This window comes from Parasteatoda tepidariorum, chromosome 5 (assembly GCF_982258835.1).
Source record: "Parasteatoda tepidariorum strain Cologne lab strain chromosome 5, Ptep-v5.0, whole genome shotgun sequence".
NCBI classification, from domain to species: Eukaryota; Metazoa; Arthropoda; class Arachnida; order Araneae; family Theridiidae; genus Parasteatoda; species Parasteatoda tepidariorum.
Genome location: NC_141759.1, coordinates 70964516 through 70985767, shown reverse-complemented (window position 1 = coordinate 70985767; position 21252 = coordinate 70964516). Strand labels below are relative to the sequence as shown.

The following is a 21252-nucleotide window of genomic DNA, read 5'->3' as shown; positions in this document are numbered from 1 at the left end:
CCCACTCTCTCCGTTCCAGAGTAAAATGGTCTTCTTAGAGGTTACCTCCATTGACTATAGACTCCCAAGTATTTGATCAAGCATGTAACATGATTGGCGCTATCATATGTTACGGACCGATGGTATGCCGAAACAGACTGTTGTTGAATGAATTGTGAAAACGTTGACTAGAAAAATATCTGATTTTGGAAAATTAAGCACTTTTTAAAAGCACCTTTAAGGGCTTTTAAAAAATAAGCACCTTTTAAAAACGCTATGCACCATGCAGTTTCATTGGCGTTGTGAAAAGGCGGATCAATGAATAAAATTTAGCATCTATAAAAATTATCCCAACTGATAAAATTATGTGTAAGAACAAATTTACCAATTATGAATGCTTATGCTATTTTAAATAAATAAAAAAAATTTTTTTTTTGTTTTAGTTTGCATTTAAATTAATATCATAAAAATTAGTTTTAAAAGATAAGAGGTTTGTTTGTTTGAGATGGTTGTTTTTTCCAAAATAACATTTCTTTCTAAAACTTTTTACACTGAAGTAAATCATTGATTGCATCGTCTTTAGTGCACTCTGACTGAAACCTGAGGTTGTATTTTCAAAAAGAGTGCTCAAGATAGAGTGTCACACAAATATTTTGAATGCATTTTAATATACTTATTTGTTCTGTTAAATTTTTTGATATTTTTTGTGCTTCCTTATTCAACCTTTTCCGCAGATGTTTGCCAGGTTGCTGGGAGAGATTTCAATGGTCTCTCCCTAAGGTTTTCTTCTCCACAAAATCTAAAGAAAAATTCCGTACCTCAAATAAGTGGTCGCTATATAGAGGTGGTCTTTCCTGGAGGTTTCACCGTACTACTATTAATATATATATATATTTTTTATTATCTATCCTCATTTATCTAAGCTCTTTTAAGAAACAAAAGTATGTCATGTAGACCTCTCCATGAAATTTATCCAAGCAATGAAAACATTGCTACATACCTACTGGAAATATATCTATCAATTTAAGTGGAGGAAATATCATCAAAAAGTTAGAATTTTTCTTTGAATAGCACCCATAATACAATTATTTTCTTTGTGAATTTCACATAATGAGCCATAAACAACATTATCGAGTTCTAACAATATACAGAGAAGTACAAGTTTAAAAAACTGCAACCTCCTCATATAGTGATTCACTTTCCTCCAATTTAATTTGTGCTAATTACATTCTTTAATAAAAAATAAAATCATTACTTGGACTGTGCCTTTCATATAACTATTCCTTTTTTTTCCTTCATATAACTAAACAAAATATGCATAAAACAAATTATGATTAAATAAACATGAAAAAGTAAGCTAGGCAAAAGAACTAATTTTTTTTATTTGTTTCATATAAAATTTTAATGCAACAAATGACGTTCTTATAGTCTTCACAAAATGAAAACAGACATACACTCATTTATGGGGGAGAAGAAAAAAAAATCTTAAATCGACAAAGTGAATGGAAAGCTAAATTTTGCATTTAACTTTACAGTTAAGTATTACACAATGTATGTACTTAAAATATAATGAAATTTTTCAAAAATATAAAAATGAAAAATATGACATTATGCAACTTTGAGAGGACACATCCATTAAATTGAGACTAAAAAAGGAGAAAAAAATTGAAAACATAAATTTGATTTTGAAGCTATTGACTGGGCAATGTGTCTTATTCTAAAATCAACACACATTAACACAACCATAGCTAGTATATAAAACCATACTTCACTTAATATCACTATCCTCTTTTTTTAGCTCACCATTTCCAAGAGTACTACATGCTGTGTCAGGTTCTGTCCTTTCTTGTTTTGATGCCCATGACGCTAAAGTATGTGCTGCCTGAAATTCAGCATCCGTGTTTATTTCAACAGTCAATGGCTTTTCTTCTAGAGCTTGAAGGCGTTCTGCTTCCCGACGTCGAGTCCTTTTCCTCACTGGTAAAGAAGATTCATCTTTGATAATTTCCGATTCTACAGGTGTACGCGGTCTAGTCCTCTTGCGCCCTTTTCCAGTTTCTGGCGCCTTTTTACTAGAGTTTGTTGTAGCTTTGTTTTGCGATTCAGTGAGCTTAGAGTTATTAGAAAGATTTTCTCCTTTATTATGTTCTGAATTATGATCGTTCGTAATTACAAGCGCAGTTTCTGAGGTATCCATAGCAGAATTTAGTTCATTTATTTTTTCTTCAGGAACATTTTTATCATGGTTAATAATTTCTTTATTTTTTATTACAGATTTAAAATCTTTGTCCAAAATACTAACAGGTGACTCAAGGGTCCTTTCATTTTTAACAATGACTGTCTGCATAGGAATGTTAGTACCTGGTGAAGCTTTTCCATCATTAAGTTCTTCAGAATCAGATAGATTTTTCTCATAAGGTGAATGGGGTTCAGTTTTTACCTTAGATTCAATTGAAAGTTCATTAATATCATTTGATAAAGAGTCTGGCATAGTATCTGAATTAGAAATGAAGTTAGGCTCTGGTGTTTTATAACCATTTTCAGTGTTTTCTAGCTGGCTTAAGCTGAGAGGAGAAGAATTAGAAAGATCTGTGGACCCAGTTTTATCCTTTTGAAGTTGGCTGATTTGTTCTTTAGCCTCTCGTAATTGCTGTTGCAAATAATATATAGTACTTTGCATTCCCTCTACATCTTCATCCAGTTCCAAAAGAAATTCATCAAGTTCTAAAAAGAAAAGATAAAAATTTAAATTATAATTTAATTAGGAAACACAAAGCTTTTTTAGTTTTAACATGCACAAGACAGTTGCAGTTGTCTTGGAGTCAAATTTAACTCCCCCCCCCTCTCTATCCTATATTAATCTATAAAGAATTATATGGACTTCAATTTATTAAGTCACTAATTAATATTTAGAAATAGTTTTCTTTGCTTCATTTTATTCATTAAAATGTATTTTAAAAACATTCCCAAAAATCTTGACCAAATCAGAGTTTGTGATGTTGTCTTAATTGGTAGAATAGATAAAAAGCAGCTTGCATTTTAATTTCTTTTAAATTATACTATAGTTACACTTTTTTATTTTATGATATTTTTTTAATGTATACATTTTGTACAGTTTTTGTCCCCAAATTGCTATAAAATTCAAGAGAAGAGAATGTTGTATGCCATCTATAGAGAGTTATAAAATGTAATTATTCACTTTTATTTTGTATTGAGTGGCAACAAAGAGAACAGAAAGATTTTTGTTTAAATTAGCTAGCGAAAGAAGCAGTTTCTATGTAAATAATCAAATAGAATAGTTAATATATATATATATATATATATTTAAAATTTTTGTTTTGTTTTTGTTTGCCGCTTGTGTGAAGGCCATTTATTTTTTCCCAACTTAAAATGAGTAATATTATTTGTGGCTTTCACACCTACTTTTGGTTCATGATCAAAGATGTCTAAATTAAAAGTTTCAACCACTACCTGCAATTAAAACGATGGAGTAACAACAAACTAGCTATATATGCAGTCACTGCAATAATCTACCCATGAATAATGTGTAATGTCACACAATTTGTATAACATTGTCAATCTCTAATTCCTTGGTATTTCAGCATATAAGTTAAACATTTCTAACTCATCTTAGATTACCTGACTGACTCTTTTTCATTTCTTCACTGAAACTTTTTTGCAATGCAAGATCTCCTTCAAGTTTAGCAGTTTTTCCTGATGATATCATTTTACCAAGTTCCTCATTCTCTTGGTATAAAAGTCGACACTTTGCCATTAACCTCTTGCCAGTATTGCTAAAAAAGAAATTATGATTTCTTATAGTTCGTTACACATATTATTTTCAAAGTACAAGCAAATTATTACCGTAAATGCTCATATTTCTCAGATAAAATATATATATTGACATGAATTATTTATTAACTAATTATGCTGATAGTAGCGGACCAAGGAAATCTCTCTATTATGAACAGCTTTTCTTTGCTTGCAATTGGAATTATTTTTGCCAATTTATAAAAATAATTTCTAAGACAATATTAAATTTTTTTTTTAACAAAGCATGATAAAAATTTTACCCCGAGAATTCTAAAACTATTTTTGAAACTGTATGAAAATAAGGATACCTGAAACCTTTTTTTAATATTCAATAGAAAAATTTAGAAATACTATTTGTGGAAGCAGAGGCAAACGTGAATTGTGTTAAAACAAACATAAATTTGCTTAATTGAGGGAAGAAATGCTCTCTATGTCTCTATGGAATGCTCTCTATGGAAGAAATCTCTATGTCCTAAATAATTCAAGAGAAATTTTTTCATAATTTTGCATTCACTTGGTTAGGAAAATGACAGGAAAGCTACACTATTTGTTATGATATTGGATTAAGTAGTGATAAAAATACATTTTAAAAAATACTCTGCTCTTTTATTTTATTTGAAAAGAAATGCTTTTCTGTATTTTAAATCTTATTACACACATATGAAAACAATTAAAAAAAGTAACATTTCTTCTACTAAACATGTTTGTTGATAAATGGAGCAATATTTATTTCATACTTTGAATTTTATCCAGTTTAAGGCTGATCGAAGATTTTCTTCTTGATTGACAACCGTTTCTACACAGCAAGACCTTTAAACAATCCCTATCTTAATAGGAAAGTTACACAACATATTTAAGGTTTACTAATTTTCTATATTAAAAGCTCTTTGTCCTAATGTAAAGATTTTTCAATTAAAATCAGCCATATCTATCATTTACCAATAAGAGACTGTTGCATTTCCCTAATAAAAAATTAAGTTTCAAGGAAATATTTATTTTTATAAATATATTTATATTATTTTATAAATATATCATTGGAACATGATTTATTTATTTCTTACATCCACATTTTAAATTCTAATTAGAAAACAATATAAATAAATTAAACCCTAAAATATTATAGTTCTAAATGTGATGTACAAGAAAAACATTAATATCTACTGTTATAAAAAGCAAAATAATGATATTTAACTTGCTGTTTTACATAATGTACTAATATAATATTATGCTAAATAACTTAACAAGTTTAAAATTCCAGATGGTTGCTTTTAAGTAAATAAATATTTTTTCAAATGAATACTTTACCAATATAGTTAAAAAGGCTATGACTTTTTGCGAATTAAAAAAAATTTAGAAACCTGGAAGTTTTATAGCTTTCTTTCAAATATTGTCAATTTGTGACTAAAGTTCCTTTTTCTTAAAAAATAAAATTAAAACAGTATAAAAGCACTGTTCATAATGATGCAATCATCAATTTTCATAATGAGCTAACAACTTTAAATACAAAATAGCGATTTTATGCTCGCTGTTTCACCCTTTTATGTTGATTGCAATAAAAGATAGTAGAACAAGTGCTTTCTTCATAATTTTAACTTTTGAACATCACAAAAATTTAAGAATAATAAATATTTATCGGACATATTGGTAAATAAATAAAAGCATACACACTTATCAAATCTGAAATTTTCAAGTGATATTCTGAATGAACAAGAAAATCTAGCATAAGAAAGAGTATAAATATAGTATTGTTTTTATGCAGTGAGCATTGACAAAATTTATAACAAAATAGTGTCTAAAATTTTTTTCCAATTTATAAAAAAAACAAACAATCAATATAAAAAAAATAGGAATTTTAAAAGGAAGCATGGGAGTTAGATAGGCAAAAATATGGGTGTTGTTTTTGAGTCACAAGAAAATTTTATTTGTAATAAGGGACAAAAAGTTTTCGCAGAATATTATTTATACAATTAGAAAAATATTAATCTACCTTTGAAGTGTCCTCTACGATATGATGCATTTTAATTTATAAAGAGAGAATTGTAAAACACATAAATTAAGCATATTTTACAACATAAAATAAACCTTTAAAATTAATTTATTCTTGTAATTTAATACATTCTCCCCAATTAAGTTGAAAAACCACAAACAATTCTGTTAGGAAGTTTTAAGAAATATTGCTTTTAAACAATTTTATACATTGCTGCCGAACTGACACAAAATTGAATTGAATAAGAATGTAAGAGCAAAACTCCACTAAACTATGCTAAAACTAAAGAATATCAACTCTAGGTAAGGTGATCATCAAAAAGAAAGAAAAAAAATGAAAGATCACAGTATTATAGATTTCAGCTCTTAACCATTAGCATAGCTGCCAACATAGATAGACAAAAATCCAGTAGATTTTACAAAATAATATAAATTTCATGATAACTGTAGCAAAATGTGCTAAATATTTTAAACACAGGGAATTTTAGAGACATCAAAATAGAAAAACTGCAATTTTTCCAGTCACAATTGGCGTTAAATATGCTTGAAATGTTGTGAATTATGTTTACTTGTAATTTTGAATAAGCATATAATTCATACAAAATAATTAAGATGTTTTAATACATGTAATAAAGGGAGTTCTGAATAAAAATAAACTGAACATTTTAGAACAAAAAAAGCTTCAAACTGATTTTTATAAATGAGGATTTCCAAATATTCAAGCAATAATCTATAAAAAAATTCTATTTCAATAGGGATTTTTATGAAACTGACTCAATTTTAGGGAGTTTTCTAAAATGTACAAAAACCAGGAGAATTTTTATAAAACCAGTAGACCAGGAGAAACTGGAAAAATCCAGTAGAGTTGGCAGCTATGCATTAGATTTTCAAAATTTAGGCACACAAACAATTTTCAAAACTAGATGACAAACTTCACATTGAAATACTTTGTACTAAGAATTTGATATTAATGAACTTTCAGTACTTAGATTCTTTTTCCCTTGCATCAATTAAAAAGCATAAATAAAATAGTTTCTTTCAGTATTCCCAAAATAAAATTTGACATGGAATTAAAATTTGAACTCCTTTTAAACTCTGTAAATGTATCATTCATGTTGATCAGTGAAATTATCAAACGTTTATCAGTCTGCAGAGATTAAAAGGTTGAGGAGCACTGATGTTGATGATAAATAAAATTTGCAAGTGGAGTTAGATGAAAACTGTCAAAGTCAAAAGTAACCAATGCAAGTGATAAAAGTTTTTCTAGCTTGTATAAAATTTTTTTACAATAGATTTATAAATTAATTACACTGTAATTTCTTTTTTTATCAAACTGAATAAAAGTCAAATATATAACATAAGTAATAACCAGCCATTATTTTTAAAGCTAATGGAATTCTGCCCAACAAGATCCTTTAACTTGACATTTAAATATATATACATATATAAAATTGGGGAGCACTTGGATATCAAGAGTATTTTGACAGAGATTCCTTTCTAAGTATAAAACAATAAGTAAAATAAAGGAAATAGCCATGGCGAATGGATGCATAAATGGTTGGCTAATGTGAATGGAAATCCAATAATTTTGATTTTCTGAAGAAAGGTATGAAATAACAAAATTGATAAAAATATAAACATTATCAACAAAGAATTGAGATTTCTTGAGTAAACATTTTAAAAAGGATGGCAAAGACTTTCAGTTAAGAGGGAAAAAACTAGATATATTGTACAGAGGGAAATGATCAACTGCAAGTTCAGTAAATACTGAACCTACTTTTGAAAGGGTAATAGAATTTTAAAATATAAATTAAACCCAGAGATAAAGGCCAGACTGGAAGTTGGAAATAGATGTTACTTTTCAATGCTTAAGTTGTTTATCTTCTCTCCTCTCAAAAAAGTAAAAACCAAAATAAACGTCATAATGCTTAATAAAAACTAAATTTACTTACAATGAAATAGTTATTTAAAAGGAACCAGATTTTTACGTATAATTAGCATTAATTTAAATTGACCTGGGTTTGTCTGCCAGTATGCCAATACAAAACTAATCAATACAGTTTAAGTACTACATATACAAATTTATTTTAATCACTTCATCAAAAAAGGCTTATTTCAATCTACTTTTTTCAGCAAAGATAGTTTCTAATAGCTATAACACAATCTTTTATATCAGTGCAAATGTAAGTGTGGGTTTATATATTAATATATCTAACTATATTACAAAAATTCATTAAGGTATTAATATTAAGCAGTATTTTTATTGGACAAGCAAGTCACGTTTTTTAATAAAAAAAGATTCAAATTTGTAAATTTATCACACAGCATAATCATTTTTACATGTTAGCTATTATTTCAAACTAGCTCAGATGTTCTGGTTGGGTGGTCAGCCAAAATAGGAGCCCCAGACGTTTAATCTTTAAGTATGCTTAGTTTTTATTTTATCAATCCACTGAAGGGATGGAAGGCTGAGTTAACCTTGCCAAAGTTCGAGGACAGAACTCCGGATCTGATACATGAAAATGTGGAGCGTTAGTTTTTCAGCCACCAGGTGCCTACCTATTATTTACCAGCAGTAATATTCTCTTCATGATTTTGATAATAAAATGAGGAAATTTAATGTGATGTTCAGATATAAATATTATTTTGCTAAGAAAATCTTTAGCATTACTTAAAATTCCTATTGCATTTGCATGATTCAAAAGTCATGTGAGTGCAGCATTGAAAAGTTTTGGAAATTAAGTTATTTACAAATAGATTTCTGAAGTTTTATATCTCTTCTTTGAATGAATGAATTTAAAATAATAATAATAATAAAAAAACAGCAAGTTTTATTTCACCAAGTTGATTAAAAGAAGTTTCATTTTTTTGAAAATATATTTTTAAATGTAAATCTGAAAATCGATCCACATGACATACATTCATTTGAACGGTTTAATAAAATTTTAGAAGGAAAAAAAGGTATCCAAAATGTTATTTGCCAATTATGAATATGCAATAAATGTTTTGCATATTAATACATATTTTGTAATACAGTTTTATTATATTATTACTTTTGAACACAACTTTTTGGCTCTCTCCTTTCTTAGTGATTTGATATGTAACCTATTTTACTTTAAATTTTCCAGGCAACTCAGACTAGATATAAACAAGTCTAATGAATCATGTTTTCTTGACATGAAAAGTTTTTTTCTTCATATAACACAAATGTGTGTAATTTTCATTCACCAAGTCCTTTGCATAAGCTTTTGACTTCGAAGTTTCTCTGTCTTCCAATTCGGTTCAAAATAACAGACATGGAGAAATTTTTATTGCTTTAAATCAACATATGGCTGGGTTATTTATTACATAAATATATATATAAAAAAATACATTTACATTTCCTCAGAAGTCATTACAAATATTTAAAAGAAACACTGTATTTTTTGTTTCTAAAATAGATGGCCATGGACAATATACCTTAGCCAAGATGAGCAAACAAATTACACAATATACTAGATAGTAAAGTAAGAAGATTAAATATAAAAATACTTAATTAAAAATTCAGTTAAAAAAATCTTTCTTCGCGACAAAACAGTGAGCTATGTTCATTTCTGTACTTTTGCATCAGAAGGGTCTTTTCAGAACAGTGCACTATATCTAAACTTAGTTAAAAAGATAAGGACGTGTATCGTAGTCAAGTTGAGAGCATTATTTTAGTATGGTGATGTATATGGCAGAATAAGATGCTTTCACAAATAACTTCAAGAAACTTTTGTTTATTCAATTCGGAAGACAAAATATTCGTTTTCAAAAATACAGATTTGAGTGAATTCTTGAAAGTCAATAAATCATTTGAAATATCAAACTTTGCATAAAATAATTTCAATCAACGGAATGATAATTAAATTATTTAAATAAATATCAACAAATGCAATTCCATACAACATAAAAAGAAATTGGTTGATTTGTTAATCCAAAAATAGAACTTTTTGAAATCCAAAATTTCCATAAGCCATGAGATAAGAAAAACTTCTTAAATACCATTTTTTAATATTAGAATGGAATCATTTATAAAAAATGTAAATGGCAAACAACATTTTGGATACCTTCCTTGATATGTTATCATTAATGCGAGCTCAGTAGCAAAGCAATGAAAAAAAATTCTTGTTTTTTGAGTGAAAAATGCAGTTACTTTTCAAATGCAAGATCTAAATCCCATTCCTGCAATTGTATTCAGAAACCTTCGCTTGCTTGACCTTCAATTTATTTAAAATAAATTAACTCTTATTTCAGTGGCAGATATAGATAAAAAAATATCTATTTTCTCCATATTTTATATCCTTTTACAAAGTCATGAGTCCATTACTATCAGACTGTAGTAAAAGGATGAGCATCTTACAACCTATGGGCTCAACCAGGCCCACAAGAGAGTTTTAAATATCAATGAAAATGATTGAAAGAAAAAATACTTTTTAAAAAGAAGAGAGTCTTTATTTTTCTGCCTTGGAAAAAATACATTTTTTATCGGTCATCTTGCTCTTTTATTTACTCCTTATCATAGAGCTAGTCTAAACTTGATTGCAATCAATATGTTTTTTAAGTTTTATTTAAGGCTATGAGCTTGCAGGAAAATGAAGGTCAATGAGTTAAGGCTATGTTCTTACAGATAAATAAAACAGCTTACTAATTTTAGATACTACAACGTATAATTTATATACGCAGTAGTATGTAACCTATATTTGCACTAATGTTATAATTATCAATGAGAATCTAAATACATATTACATTTTACAATTTTACCTCATTCATGTTGGCCTCTCAACATGGTATGTTTTTGTGGGTATCACCAAAAAAAAAATAAAATAAATAAAGAGTACAGAGGATTCGACATAGAAGTGTCAAACAGTTTAAAACGAATAAAATGAGAATATTTAAAAAGGAAAGTTCATAATTTAAGTGGATAAATAGAAACGTTTCTAGAATCAAATTCAGATTATTATTAAAAAAAATTATACATATAATTTTTTTTGCAATGTATACAAATAAAATTTTGTATAGCAGATACTTTTGAATAATAAACTACGTTCTTGTGAATATAAATTTTTTATAAGTTCCAACACAATTGTTTTTGCCTAATTCACATTTCTATTTTTTCAACCCCTTAAGGCAAATTTTTTAGAGAAAAAAAACCGGCCAAAAAAAATCTTTTTTTTTTAATGTAAAAAAACACATTTTCAATTCTCGATTATATTAGAGTGAGAAAAATTATAGCAGCATAAAATACAATGTCGCCCCAATTATCTTGAGTGTGCACAGTTTGGCCTGTTTAATTTAGCGTGCTCGAATTAACTTGAGTGCACAAGTTAAGAGGTTAAACAATTAAGATAGAGTAAAAATATATAATAACTATGGTAAATCTCATCCTAGTTTGTAAATTAACTCGTAAATATTTAATAATTATTTTTAACTTTCCCAAATGTCTTGTAGCAGACCATTAATGAGAAATTATTTTGATTATTACTGTTTTATGCTTTATCTAGGTTGATATGGTATCGGAATGATGGAGAAGAGGTTCTGGGTGGAAAAAATTTACTTCTTACAGTTTAAACTATGGAATGTTATTTTTAAAATAGATAGTAATTGTAGCTTATGTTCTCTAGATACTTATCAATATATTCTTCATTTACCTGGAAATTTAGTGCATTGATATAAATCTAAGTGGTGAATATTGATTTATATTAGACAATTATTCAGAAAAAGTGTTATAATCAAGTATATCGAACAAAAATTATATTTATCTTTCAAAAGATGCCAAATTTAAGAGATAAAAAATGTCTTTCGGTAACCATTAGAAAATTTCATTAACAGATAATTGCAACCTTGGTAATGCTTATAGATAGGTTAACTTCACTGTGACTATAGTTAAATTTTCATTTTGTTATGGACAAAGTGGTCTAGTGGTAGGGTATGTACAGAACTATAAGCTTAGTTTTCTTCTCTCCTACTCTTTTTATAAGGATTTTTTCATGTTTTAATTATTAAATATCACTTGATATTCAAATTACAGTATTATTTTTTGGGGGAGTTTAGAAATAGTATTAATTTAAAAATAAATTATTTAATATTATTAAAAGTTTATTATAAGTTACAACTAAAAGTTGTAACTTATTACTCAATATTTAAATTACAGTAATAATTCAATCGTTTAATAAAATAATAATGCTCAAAAATAATATTCATAATCAGTGATTATAAGAACTAAAAAGTTTATTAAAAGAGATTCCACCAAAATCTATTAGTCCAGTATGATCTCGCAACATTTATTTTTATAGGCAGGTAAAAAATTTACTAAAGCGTTTACAGAATTTAGCAAATTTATATGAATAAAATAAAAAAATAAATTCACGCGAAGACTAGACATTAAAATACAAACAGTTTCTGGCCCATTTTCAATAAAAAGACATGTACGTTTCTAAAATTTCAGAAGATAGAATAGTTTAGAATGTTAAAGAAATATATTTTCCTGAAATAAATTAAAAAATACTATTAATAAAAAATACTATAAAAATAAGTACTATATTAATAATAAATACTATAAAAATAAGTTAACAATAATTTTTTATTAACTATGCAGTGAAAGATTCCAATCCCCCCCATAATTATCATCTACATTACTGTTAATAAAATATAAATGAAGATTAATTTAATCTAATTTTTGAACAGTTACAAACACTACTTATAAATATAATTAAAGCATTGTTATTTTATTGTAATATTAAATTATCAATGCAATTCAATCACAAAAAATATTGATAATAAAAAGATACAATAAGCGAAAGAGATACTATATAAAAATTTTGATTAATTAGACCAATTTAAAAACAGAAAAAAAATCTTTATAAAAAAGAAAGATGAAAGGAAATAAAGTGAGAATCCACAGCATGAATCGAACTCCAAGAGTCTAGTAGACAAGCATCTAGCCTATGACTAAGATACTGTGATGCTAATAAATTGAAAATTTAGCTAGTATATAAAGTGTCATTTTTTATTATTTTTAATGTTAAATTCATTTTTTTTTCTTCCCAAAGTTGGCTAGATAGTGCACTTTGTTATTCTAAGTGGAGAACATTCTTAAAGTATATTACCAATAACCCAAAGTGAACCTCAAGTCGTAGCTTCCACTTGTGAGGCAAAAAGACGATAATTCAAAATACTTTTATAATTTAACCAAAATAATGAGTATTGTAACATATATTTTTAAAAAAAATTTATACAAAGTTAGTTAAAAATTAAATAATAAAAGGTTTTTACAAAAATCATATAAAGTAACATAATAACTATACTAATAACAAAATGTCTCTCAACGTATCCATAAAAATTTGGGCAAAAATTTTCATTTTGAAGATATGAAAAATAACACAAAGATGATGACCGAATTCGTTGCTGTACTTAGAAGTCTTTTTTTAAGAAGTGATTTTTTATACATATATACGTGGCACTTATGCACAATGAATTAATTTTCAAATTTTTCTTTTTTTTCATCAAAGAAGTTGCTGGTTGTAATTATTCAACTATAGGTAACAGTATTTTACAATATAATTAATTCTAATCCAATTTCGAGCAAAGGTGGGGTTCGCCATCGTTGAACAAATACTAAATCGTTTCCTGCAAAAGGGGCTAAGTAAGGTTTATTTCCTTTCTAATCAAAGTAAAATATATAATTCGCCTGTCTTTTTTAAAATTTTGTATAATATTAGGTTGAGAAAAAAGAAATCCATAACTTTTTCTGCAGATGGCTGTAGTGATTGATATTTCTTAAAATAATGACTTCAGATTTCTGTTTGTTGATAAGGCGACATTTCACTAAATTTTTGATTTTTTTTGTATGGATCATTCAGTTGAGTTATAGGGGTGTTAAAAATAGAAGTTTTTCAGTTAGTTTAAAGTTTTTCTTTGATAAAGATGATGCAAATCAGGCGTCTGAAATTGTTAATGATGTTTATGGTTCCGATACTGTAACAGTAAATTATGTGCAATTTCGGTTTCTTCGATTCTGCTGTTATTTTGGAAGTTAAAAGATGCACATCACACAGGTAGGCGGGTCGTCGAAAATATTGATAAAATCACCACAATGATTGAAGTTGATCATCATATTAGCAGTCACGACATCTCTCAGAAGCTAAAGAGACACTTACAGGGTTGTGACAAATCTTACTAGAAACAGCAGGAAAATGTTGAGGACTTATCGATAATGTATAAATCCCTCTATCAGTGCACATTTTTTAAAAAAAACATGAAGTGCGCTTTTTAGAATATATTACATAACCTTTTTGAGTGAAGGGATACTTGCACAGCAGGTTGAACAACGAAGGGCCGCATGCATATTTAGACATGATGATGACAAATATGATAATTTTTATTAAAAACATTAGTGTTTCAAAGACTAAATTTTTTTAATTAGATTGGTAACATATTTACAAAAAATTAAATACTTTTAATTATGACAAAAAAACAGATACTTTTTTAAAAAAATGCTCCTTCCCTTTTTTTGGGGAAAGAGAAATTATTTTTTTAAAATCATTTCCAAAAGTTCAATTAAAAATAAATTCTAACAAAAAATAAAAAAACTGCAAGGCTTGTAGAATGAAAGCACATAAAAATAAATCAATACATATTTGAAATGAGTTACATAAATTGTAATAATAATAATAAAAAAAAAACATATTTATTTGGCATTATACTTTCAGTTTTTTGAATTAATAGAGATTTCATGAATTTTAAATAAGAAACATTTTCTCTTCAGTTTTTTCTTAAAAAAAACTCCTAAGCTACAAAAAATTTAAAATAAATTAGAATTAGTGAGCAGCCTGAAAATTCCCACTTTCCATGTTGCAATAACATATTAAAATAACAGGATTCTACATATCACATGGAAATGCAAGGTGCTAACTGACTAAAAAATGGTGGGAAAATAAATTGGATTTACTATGTAATGGGCATAAAGTTTTCTTAAAAAGTGATCACCTAAAAGCGTGCTTAGAAACTCACGTGTTTTAATAACATCCTTCTTAAAAAGCTGGATCATAAAAATCACGTTGAAAATTAAGATGAAATCAACACAAACAATGCACATCAAAAAGTGATAATTTAAATGTGCTGTTAGAAACTCTAGTATCCTAATAATCTGTTGATAAAAATATTGGATTTTTAAAAGTATGTGAAAAAGCGTAGCAACAATTGGCGAAAATAACGTCAAAAAGTATCAATTAAATGAGCGATTAATATTCACAAAAAATTAAATTACATCATATGAAATTACTCACGATTTATCATATCATATTAAATGTAGCAAGATTTTAAAAAGCACATGTAAATTAGCAGTTGTAACATAAAAAAAAATTTAAAAAATTATAGATTTTTTTTTGAAAAACAAGTGAATTAATGAAAAAATTGGCAAAAATAAAGAGGATCTTAAAGATATATTCAAATTCGAAACTGGCATATCGCAGTATCATATTAAAAAGATTTAGTTTTTTAACAATCATGTTGAATTTCAAAGCAATTACCATTGGAAAAGCGATAAAGGAACAACAGATTTGCATTACAATCTGTGCAAATTGATTGCAACAAATTAAATATTGATGATGCAAATGTTCGATCCAAAAATTTTGACACTGCTTTATTTTTCAAATTTTCTTTGTTGATGTTATTGTGTTTAGAAGATCTTACGGGCCATACATCAACAGTCGGCATGTTGTGCAGTCATGACATTATTTTCTTTCTCTATTTAATTTTTTTGGAAATATATTTTTAAAAATTAAATTGAAAAATAAAGAGAGAAAAAAAGAGTGCAATATCAGTAACGACAATAGAAAAAACTAAATATTGGTGTTCATTAAGGTAAAAATTGACATTTCTCCTGCATTGTTAAAAATGAACAACGTTCTTCATCTATAAAACTAAGATATAAAAATAATAGTTCCATGGTAAAAGCTAATAGGTTCTTACATGAATTTTGTCAATTTTCATAGTTATCGGAAGCCATCTTAGTAACAAATGATAGCCATATTTGACTAGAGATTGAAATGAATAATTTATCCTTATAAATCCAAGTAAAATATATAAAAAATTCTTCCATAGTAAAAATTAACAAAGTTATAGGGGTTTTACAGATTTTAAAGAATAGTGACAGTTATTAAAGAAAGAAAAAAAAAAACACTTCCACTCGACATATTTAGTCATTTAATGAATTAACACAAAAATTTAATAGTCAGAACCCATAACAATAAGGATAATAAATAGCAAATAAGAATACTTGATAAATGAAATGTTTTTGAATAAAATTGTGACCAAAGAATAAAAATTATTATAGTTTTATGATGCTAATTATAATCCAGAATGTTGTAAATAAAACATTTAGTGTCAGATGAATTTTAGTGACAGAATTTCACAAAATTTAGTACTGTTCCCACATTTATTTTTACTTAACGTTCATTTGATCATTCAGTTGTTATTCTGATAATTTTTTTAAGATTAATATAAATATTAAAATTAATTTATAGTATTTTGAAGATTAATACAAGCATACCTAACTGCTGCGGAATTTCCAGTTTCAGAAATCTTCTTTTCAGACGGTAGCAAAATTAATGTCTTAATATTTAAAAAAAAAAAAATTTTTTTAGCGTAACTTGTCCACTATTCTTATAAAAATGCAGGCCATATGGCTAGATTCTTAAGTTCTGATAAAAGTTTTATGAGAGATCCATTTGCTTTAAAAATTTCTACTTTGGTTCGCTACCACTAGAAAGAATTATTTTCAAAATCCTCATAAGTTGGAGGGTATGTACAAGTATTAAAAATAATTTATAGTAAGTGTTGCTATGTTTTTTTATACACCAAAATTAAAGATTGTGAATTATTCAGCTATAATTATGTTTTGTGTGTCTTAGAACTACAATGAAATATATTTAAATTAAGAAGGTAAAGATTTAAAATAAGATTTGAAGTTTTTAAGATGTTTTATTAATAAAAAAACCTGTTTTTTCTAAAGCCCTGGATTTCGAGTAAAAAAATTATGCTTGTGCAGTTCTAATTAAAAAAAATTTTTTTTTAGCATTCTGTTGCAGAGAGAAAAAAAATCTTTCCTTCAAAAACATTAAAGTTATTAATATGATGTTTTTATATTAGTAGGAATCACTTCAAATCACAATCTATGTATTATAATCAAAATACAATAGAGAGATTGTGTACTCTCACATAACATCAGGGATGAGATTGACCAAAAGGCAAAAAAACTGAATTTTCGCGAAAGTAAATCTTACGTGATCTATAGCAAAAATATCAGTAACATATTCTCATCCAGTTTCGCTGATATTGTAATGCCTATATATAGCAATAATCGTCGACAGAAAAACTGCCACATTTATAGTAACTAATTCAAGAAAAAAACTTACTTTTTACAAGAATCGCGATAAAGGAATTTAAAATTGCGTGAATATAAATTACGTGAATGAAACTCGATATTGGATTTCAAAAATGGAAAATACAAATCATGATGCGTAACTTTCAGATTGCATAAATACGAATTACGATGCATATTTTCTAATTGGCGCGAATACGAAATCAAGGCCTAATTTTTAAATCACATGTAAATATGAAAATAGATGTTGGACATTACAATGGCAAAAATGAATCACGACAATGGATAAACTCGTGTGAATACGAATCGTTACATAGAATTTTAAAAATGCCTGTATACAAATCGCGGTATTGGATTTTTAAATTTCGTAAATAAGAATTGCAATGAATAATATTGAAATCGAGAGAATAGGAATTGCAATGTGCAACTTTTAAACCAGGTAAATACGAAAATACGAGCTATTTAGCGGTCAGGTAAAAATGAGGAAAATCTTATGTTCTGCTCGTAAAAGCTAAAATAAGTAGATATGTGGAAGGGTTGGCAATTTTCTATATATCCTTCGATACATTATATCTATATATATATCAAATCGGAAATAAATATTATTATTTTATTTCAACGGCTGAATTTGCAGAAAAAGCTGAATATTTTTAGTAAAAAAACTTCCAACTTTTAGAGAATCTAAGTTTTTGATAAAAAGGCTGAAATTCGAGACAAAGGTGAAAAAGGTGGAAATCCGCTAAAAAGCGGAAAAATCTCATCCCTGATAACATGCCGCTTAGAGGCCAAAGTTTGCACAATGCAGTAATAGCAAAAGAGCACGTGGAGAATCTAAACACGATAGCTGGTGGAATGTTGTAATGAGAGCATTAACTTTCATGAACTTCAAGTTGTGAAAATTATGGAGATTCTTATTAGTGAATCAAAGCAAAATTTCTTTTCATATAATAGATGTTTTAATTTTTAATATCTTTTCTTAAAATTCATTTATAAAAATTCAGCAATAGTCATACAGATAATGTCCAAAATGTTCATTTATTTCACGCAGGCATTCTTTCTAAATACATTTTTTTTTTTTAAATCTAAATAGGAAATTTTTTTTCCATGTGTGATTAACCTTACATTTGAATTTAAAAATTGTACTTGGCACTCAATTTAAGGATGCAATTCAACATAGGTCTTTTCTTAATCCACCAAAGAATAAAATCACCGTTAAATAAAGTAACTGGAAAACTCGCAGCAATCTGATAGAAAAAATCTTGAAGTTCAAACTATTTTTTGAAACTATAAATTAATGCAGTCACTTGGACTGAATTATTAAAAACTTTTGAATTGCTCGCAACCTGCAGACCTAATAACCCGTATTTATTTAATAATAATATTACTGAAATAATTTGTAACAGCATGAAATGAAATAATTTTTACTAATAGATTCAGTTCATAGATTTTGTCTTTTCTTTAAAAAAACAACTGCAAAATATATATATAAATGTTTTTAATTAATAGAAGAAGAATATTAACACAAAAATATATTAACAAATAACTTTAAATAAGATTAACAAATTAAAAATTTTTAGCATCAAATAACAGACCTTTCACGACAATATACTCTGACGGAAAGATTTGGACATAATTTCAGGAATAGTCAACTAAAACTTACCTGATAAAAAGTTTTAATAGTCACTAAATAAATAAATCAATTAGAGTCACAAAGCATCAACTTTACTTCTGTCCTTTCAAAATCCCTAAATACCCAGCTTTCAACTTCTGTTCTGTTATAAGCCATAGAATTGAGAGTAAAAAGTTAATGCATTCCAGACAACACTTAGAAAATTGTCTCAATGCAGTTAACAATCAATTTCTATCACATCACATTTGAAAAATCAAAAAGGCCAATTCTTTGAAATTTCTCACCCATAAATAATGATTTTCAGCGTTTGACAGATCAAGAGCGTTTTTAAAAATACAGTAATTAATAAAGACTTCAGACTTTGCAGTTATACTGCAAAAATTTAAAGTAAAAGTCATCAAAATATATTTTAAGTGCAAACATACATTCTAAATTTTTGTCAATGTTTCCCATGGAATAGTTTTGCAGAAAAAAATTAGTTAAGTTTCTTGGAAGTTTTTGAAGAAATCAGAAATTGTATATCTAATGTTTGATGACTAAAGAGTTGTCCTAAAAAAATGACTAGATTCTTCACTTAAAACATGAATAAAATAAGTACTGAAGTTACATATTGCACACTTATATTTCCATCAGGCAAAATATTTATAAAGCCTCTCCACCCTGTAAACTTGGGAAGTCGGTATTGTCAATAGTTTTGACATCACGATCGACCAGGAGGCACCGAAAGAGTAAAATCATTTAAAGTTACGGTTCTTACAAGTTTTATCAAATGCATTAAGTTCAGTGCCAAGCAATTATAATATTCGATGGAAGACTTTTCTGTGTCGCACCTGTCAGGAGTGAATTTCCATGCGCTGAGTTCATTCTGTGTTTCTTCCAAACGAGCTTTAAGGGAGTCCATTTCTTTTCTCATTCGCTCAAATAATAAGTTCACAGCTGGATCCAATAGAGCAGATCGAAGTTGAGCAATGGTAGGAATTTGTGCTTGCTTCAGTTCTTGAATTTGTCCCTAGGGAAGTTAATAATTTATCAGTGAAAACATAACATGAAGAATAAATGCATTCATGAAATGAAAAATTAAATATGCTACATGCTTGAAATTGAGGTAAATAGAAGATTAAGACAATGGCTAATTCTATGTAATTAATTTTATACATAAATTTCCTATTTTAAAAATTTCACTAATTTTTTGTGATAAATTTTTAATTTTAATATCCGCCAAGAGTGTTCACTCAGGGTGATAATTGCGTTCAGGTTAGATTGCTTATCTTTTTCTAGAACTTCCTTTTAAGTAATAACTTTTAAGTTATTTAAAGAAAATAATTTACATTTTCTGGTAAAGGTAAACTTTAATGAAATTTATACCCGAAATAAACTTTTATGAAAGTGTAATCCTATGGGAGATAGAAACTAATCTAAAACTGAAAATTTATTTTGAAAGTATTTAATTTTCTGGAAACAGTGATCTTTACAAATTCTCTACTCTTTTATGTACTGGTACAATTGAATGATTCAAAAAGACTCAGTTCAGGTGCACAAGGCAAAAGTGTTACTAAGTTCATTTCTTGATTTCCTCATAACAATAGAATACACTGATGTCAATTTAGCATTGTTTTGTAAATGCACAATGGACTTTGGAAGGCAGGGTCTATTTTAAATGTATCTAATGCATCAAGCAATCTTTGCTAGAGAAATGGAAGTGAATGTTATTTGAGAACCTGTTGCCCGTTAATGAACAATTCAATAAGCATTTTATGCTGCAAATTACCACTAAATAACACTACTTGAAAAATGCTTATATTTGTCATTGTTATGCTGTTGAATTTCTTTTGCTTAACAAACTTATGTTAAAAAATGTTTGTTGCAGTCAGTTTGGGTCACCCTGTATTTTTGTCTAACAGTCCTAATAAAATTTTCTTGTGAGCTTTAGTTTCATGTTATCAGACATTAATCCATAATATTTATATTTTTCTGTATACATCATGTTAATAAGAAGAGAAAATTTTTTTTCATGCACAATTATAAAGTAACTGTCTACATGAAACTACAATCAGGGTTCATACTGGGAGGAACCTGCAGGGCATGTTACCTCATTTGCTTCTTCGATGAAAAATTTCTGCCCTACATGCTCTTTCAAACTGATTACGCACCTCAATTTATATCATTAAAACATCCCTTTATGCCAACTTTCCAGTAAATCTATATGTTTTTTTGATATTTTTGGACACTTCCACATAGTTTTTCAAATTCGAATATTATTTTTAATGCAGGGGTCGATTCGGGTTTTATTTTTTTTGGCAAGACTTTTGTGAAAAAAATATTTTTAGGAAAAAATGGAAGTTATTATGGAAATTTTTTTTAATGAAAAGCATTGCTTCAGCAATCACTATTTTTCATTTAGTTTTTTTTCGTAAATATTCACTCGTTTCTTGGATTGTTTTTC

At 27.3% G+C, this 21252-nt stretch overlaps 1 protein-coding gene across 4 annotated transcripts in view; it reads right to left on the bottom strand.

The window, feature by feature from the left end:
- Nucleotides 1-1337: 1337 nt before the first annotated feature.
- The window catches only part of fl(2)d (Pre-mRNA-splicing regulator female-lethal(2)D), a 32136-nt gene continuing 12221 nt past the window's right edge, over nucleotides 1338-21252 (bottom strand). For all 4 annotated transcript variants that reach the window (XM_087164182.1, XM_016055844.4, XM_087164180.1 and 1 more), the window contains 3 exons: nucleotides 19640-19818; nucleotides 3619-3773; nucleotides 1338-2703 (listed from right to left, as the gene is read on the bottom strand). In XM_087164182.1, coding sequence (XP_087020308.1) covers nucleotides 1748-2703; nucleotides 3619-3773; nucleotides 19640-19818 — 1290 coding nt within the window. In that variant the 3' untranslated portion in view covers nucleotides 1338-1747. The remainder of the gene's footprint in view (nucleotides 2704-3618; nucleotides 3774-19639; nucleotides 19819-21252) is intronic.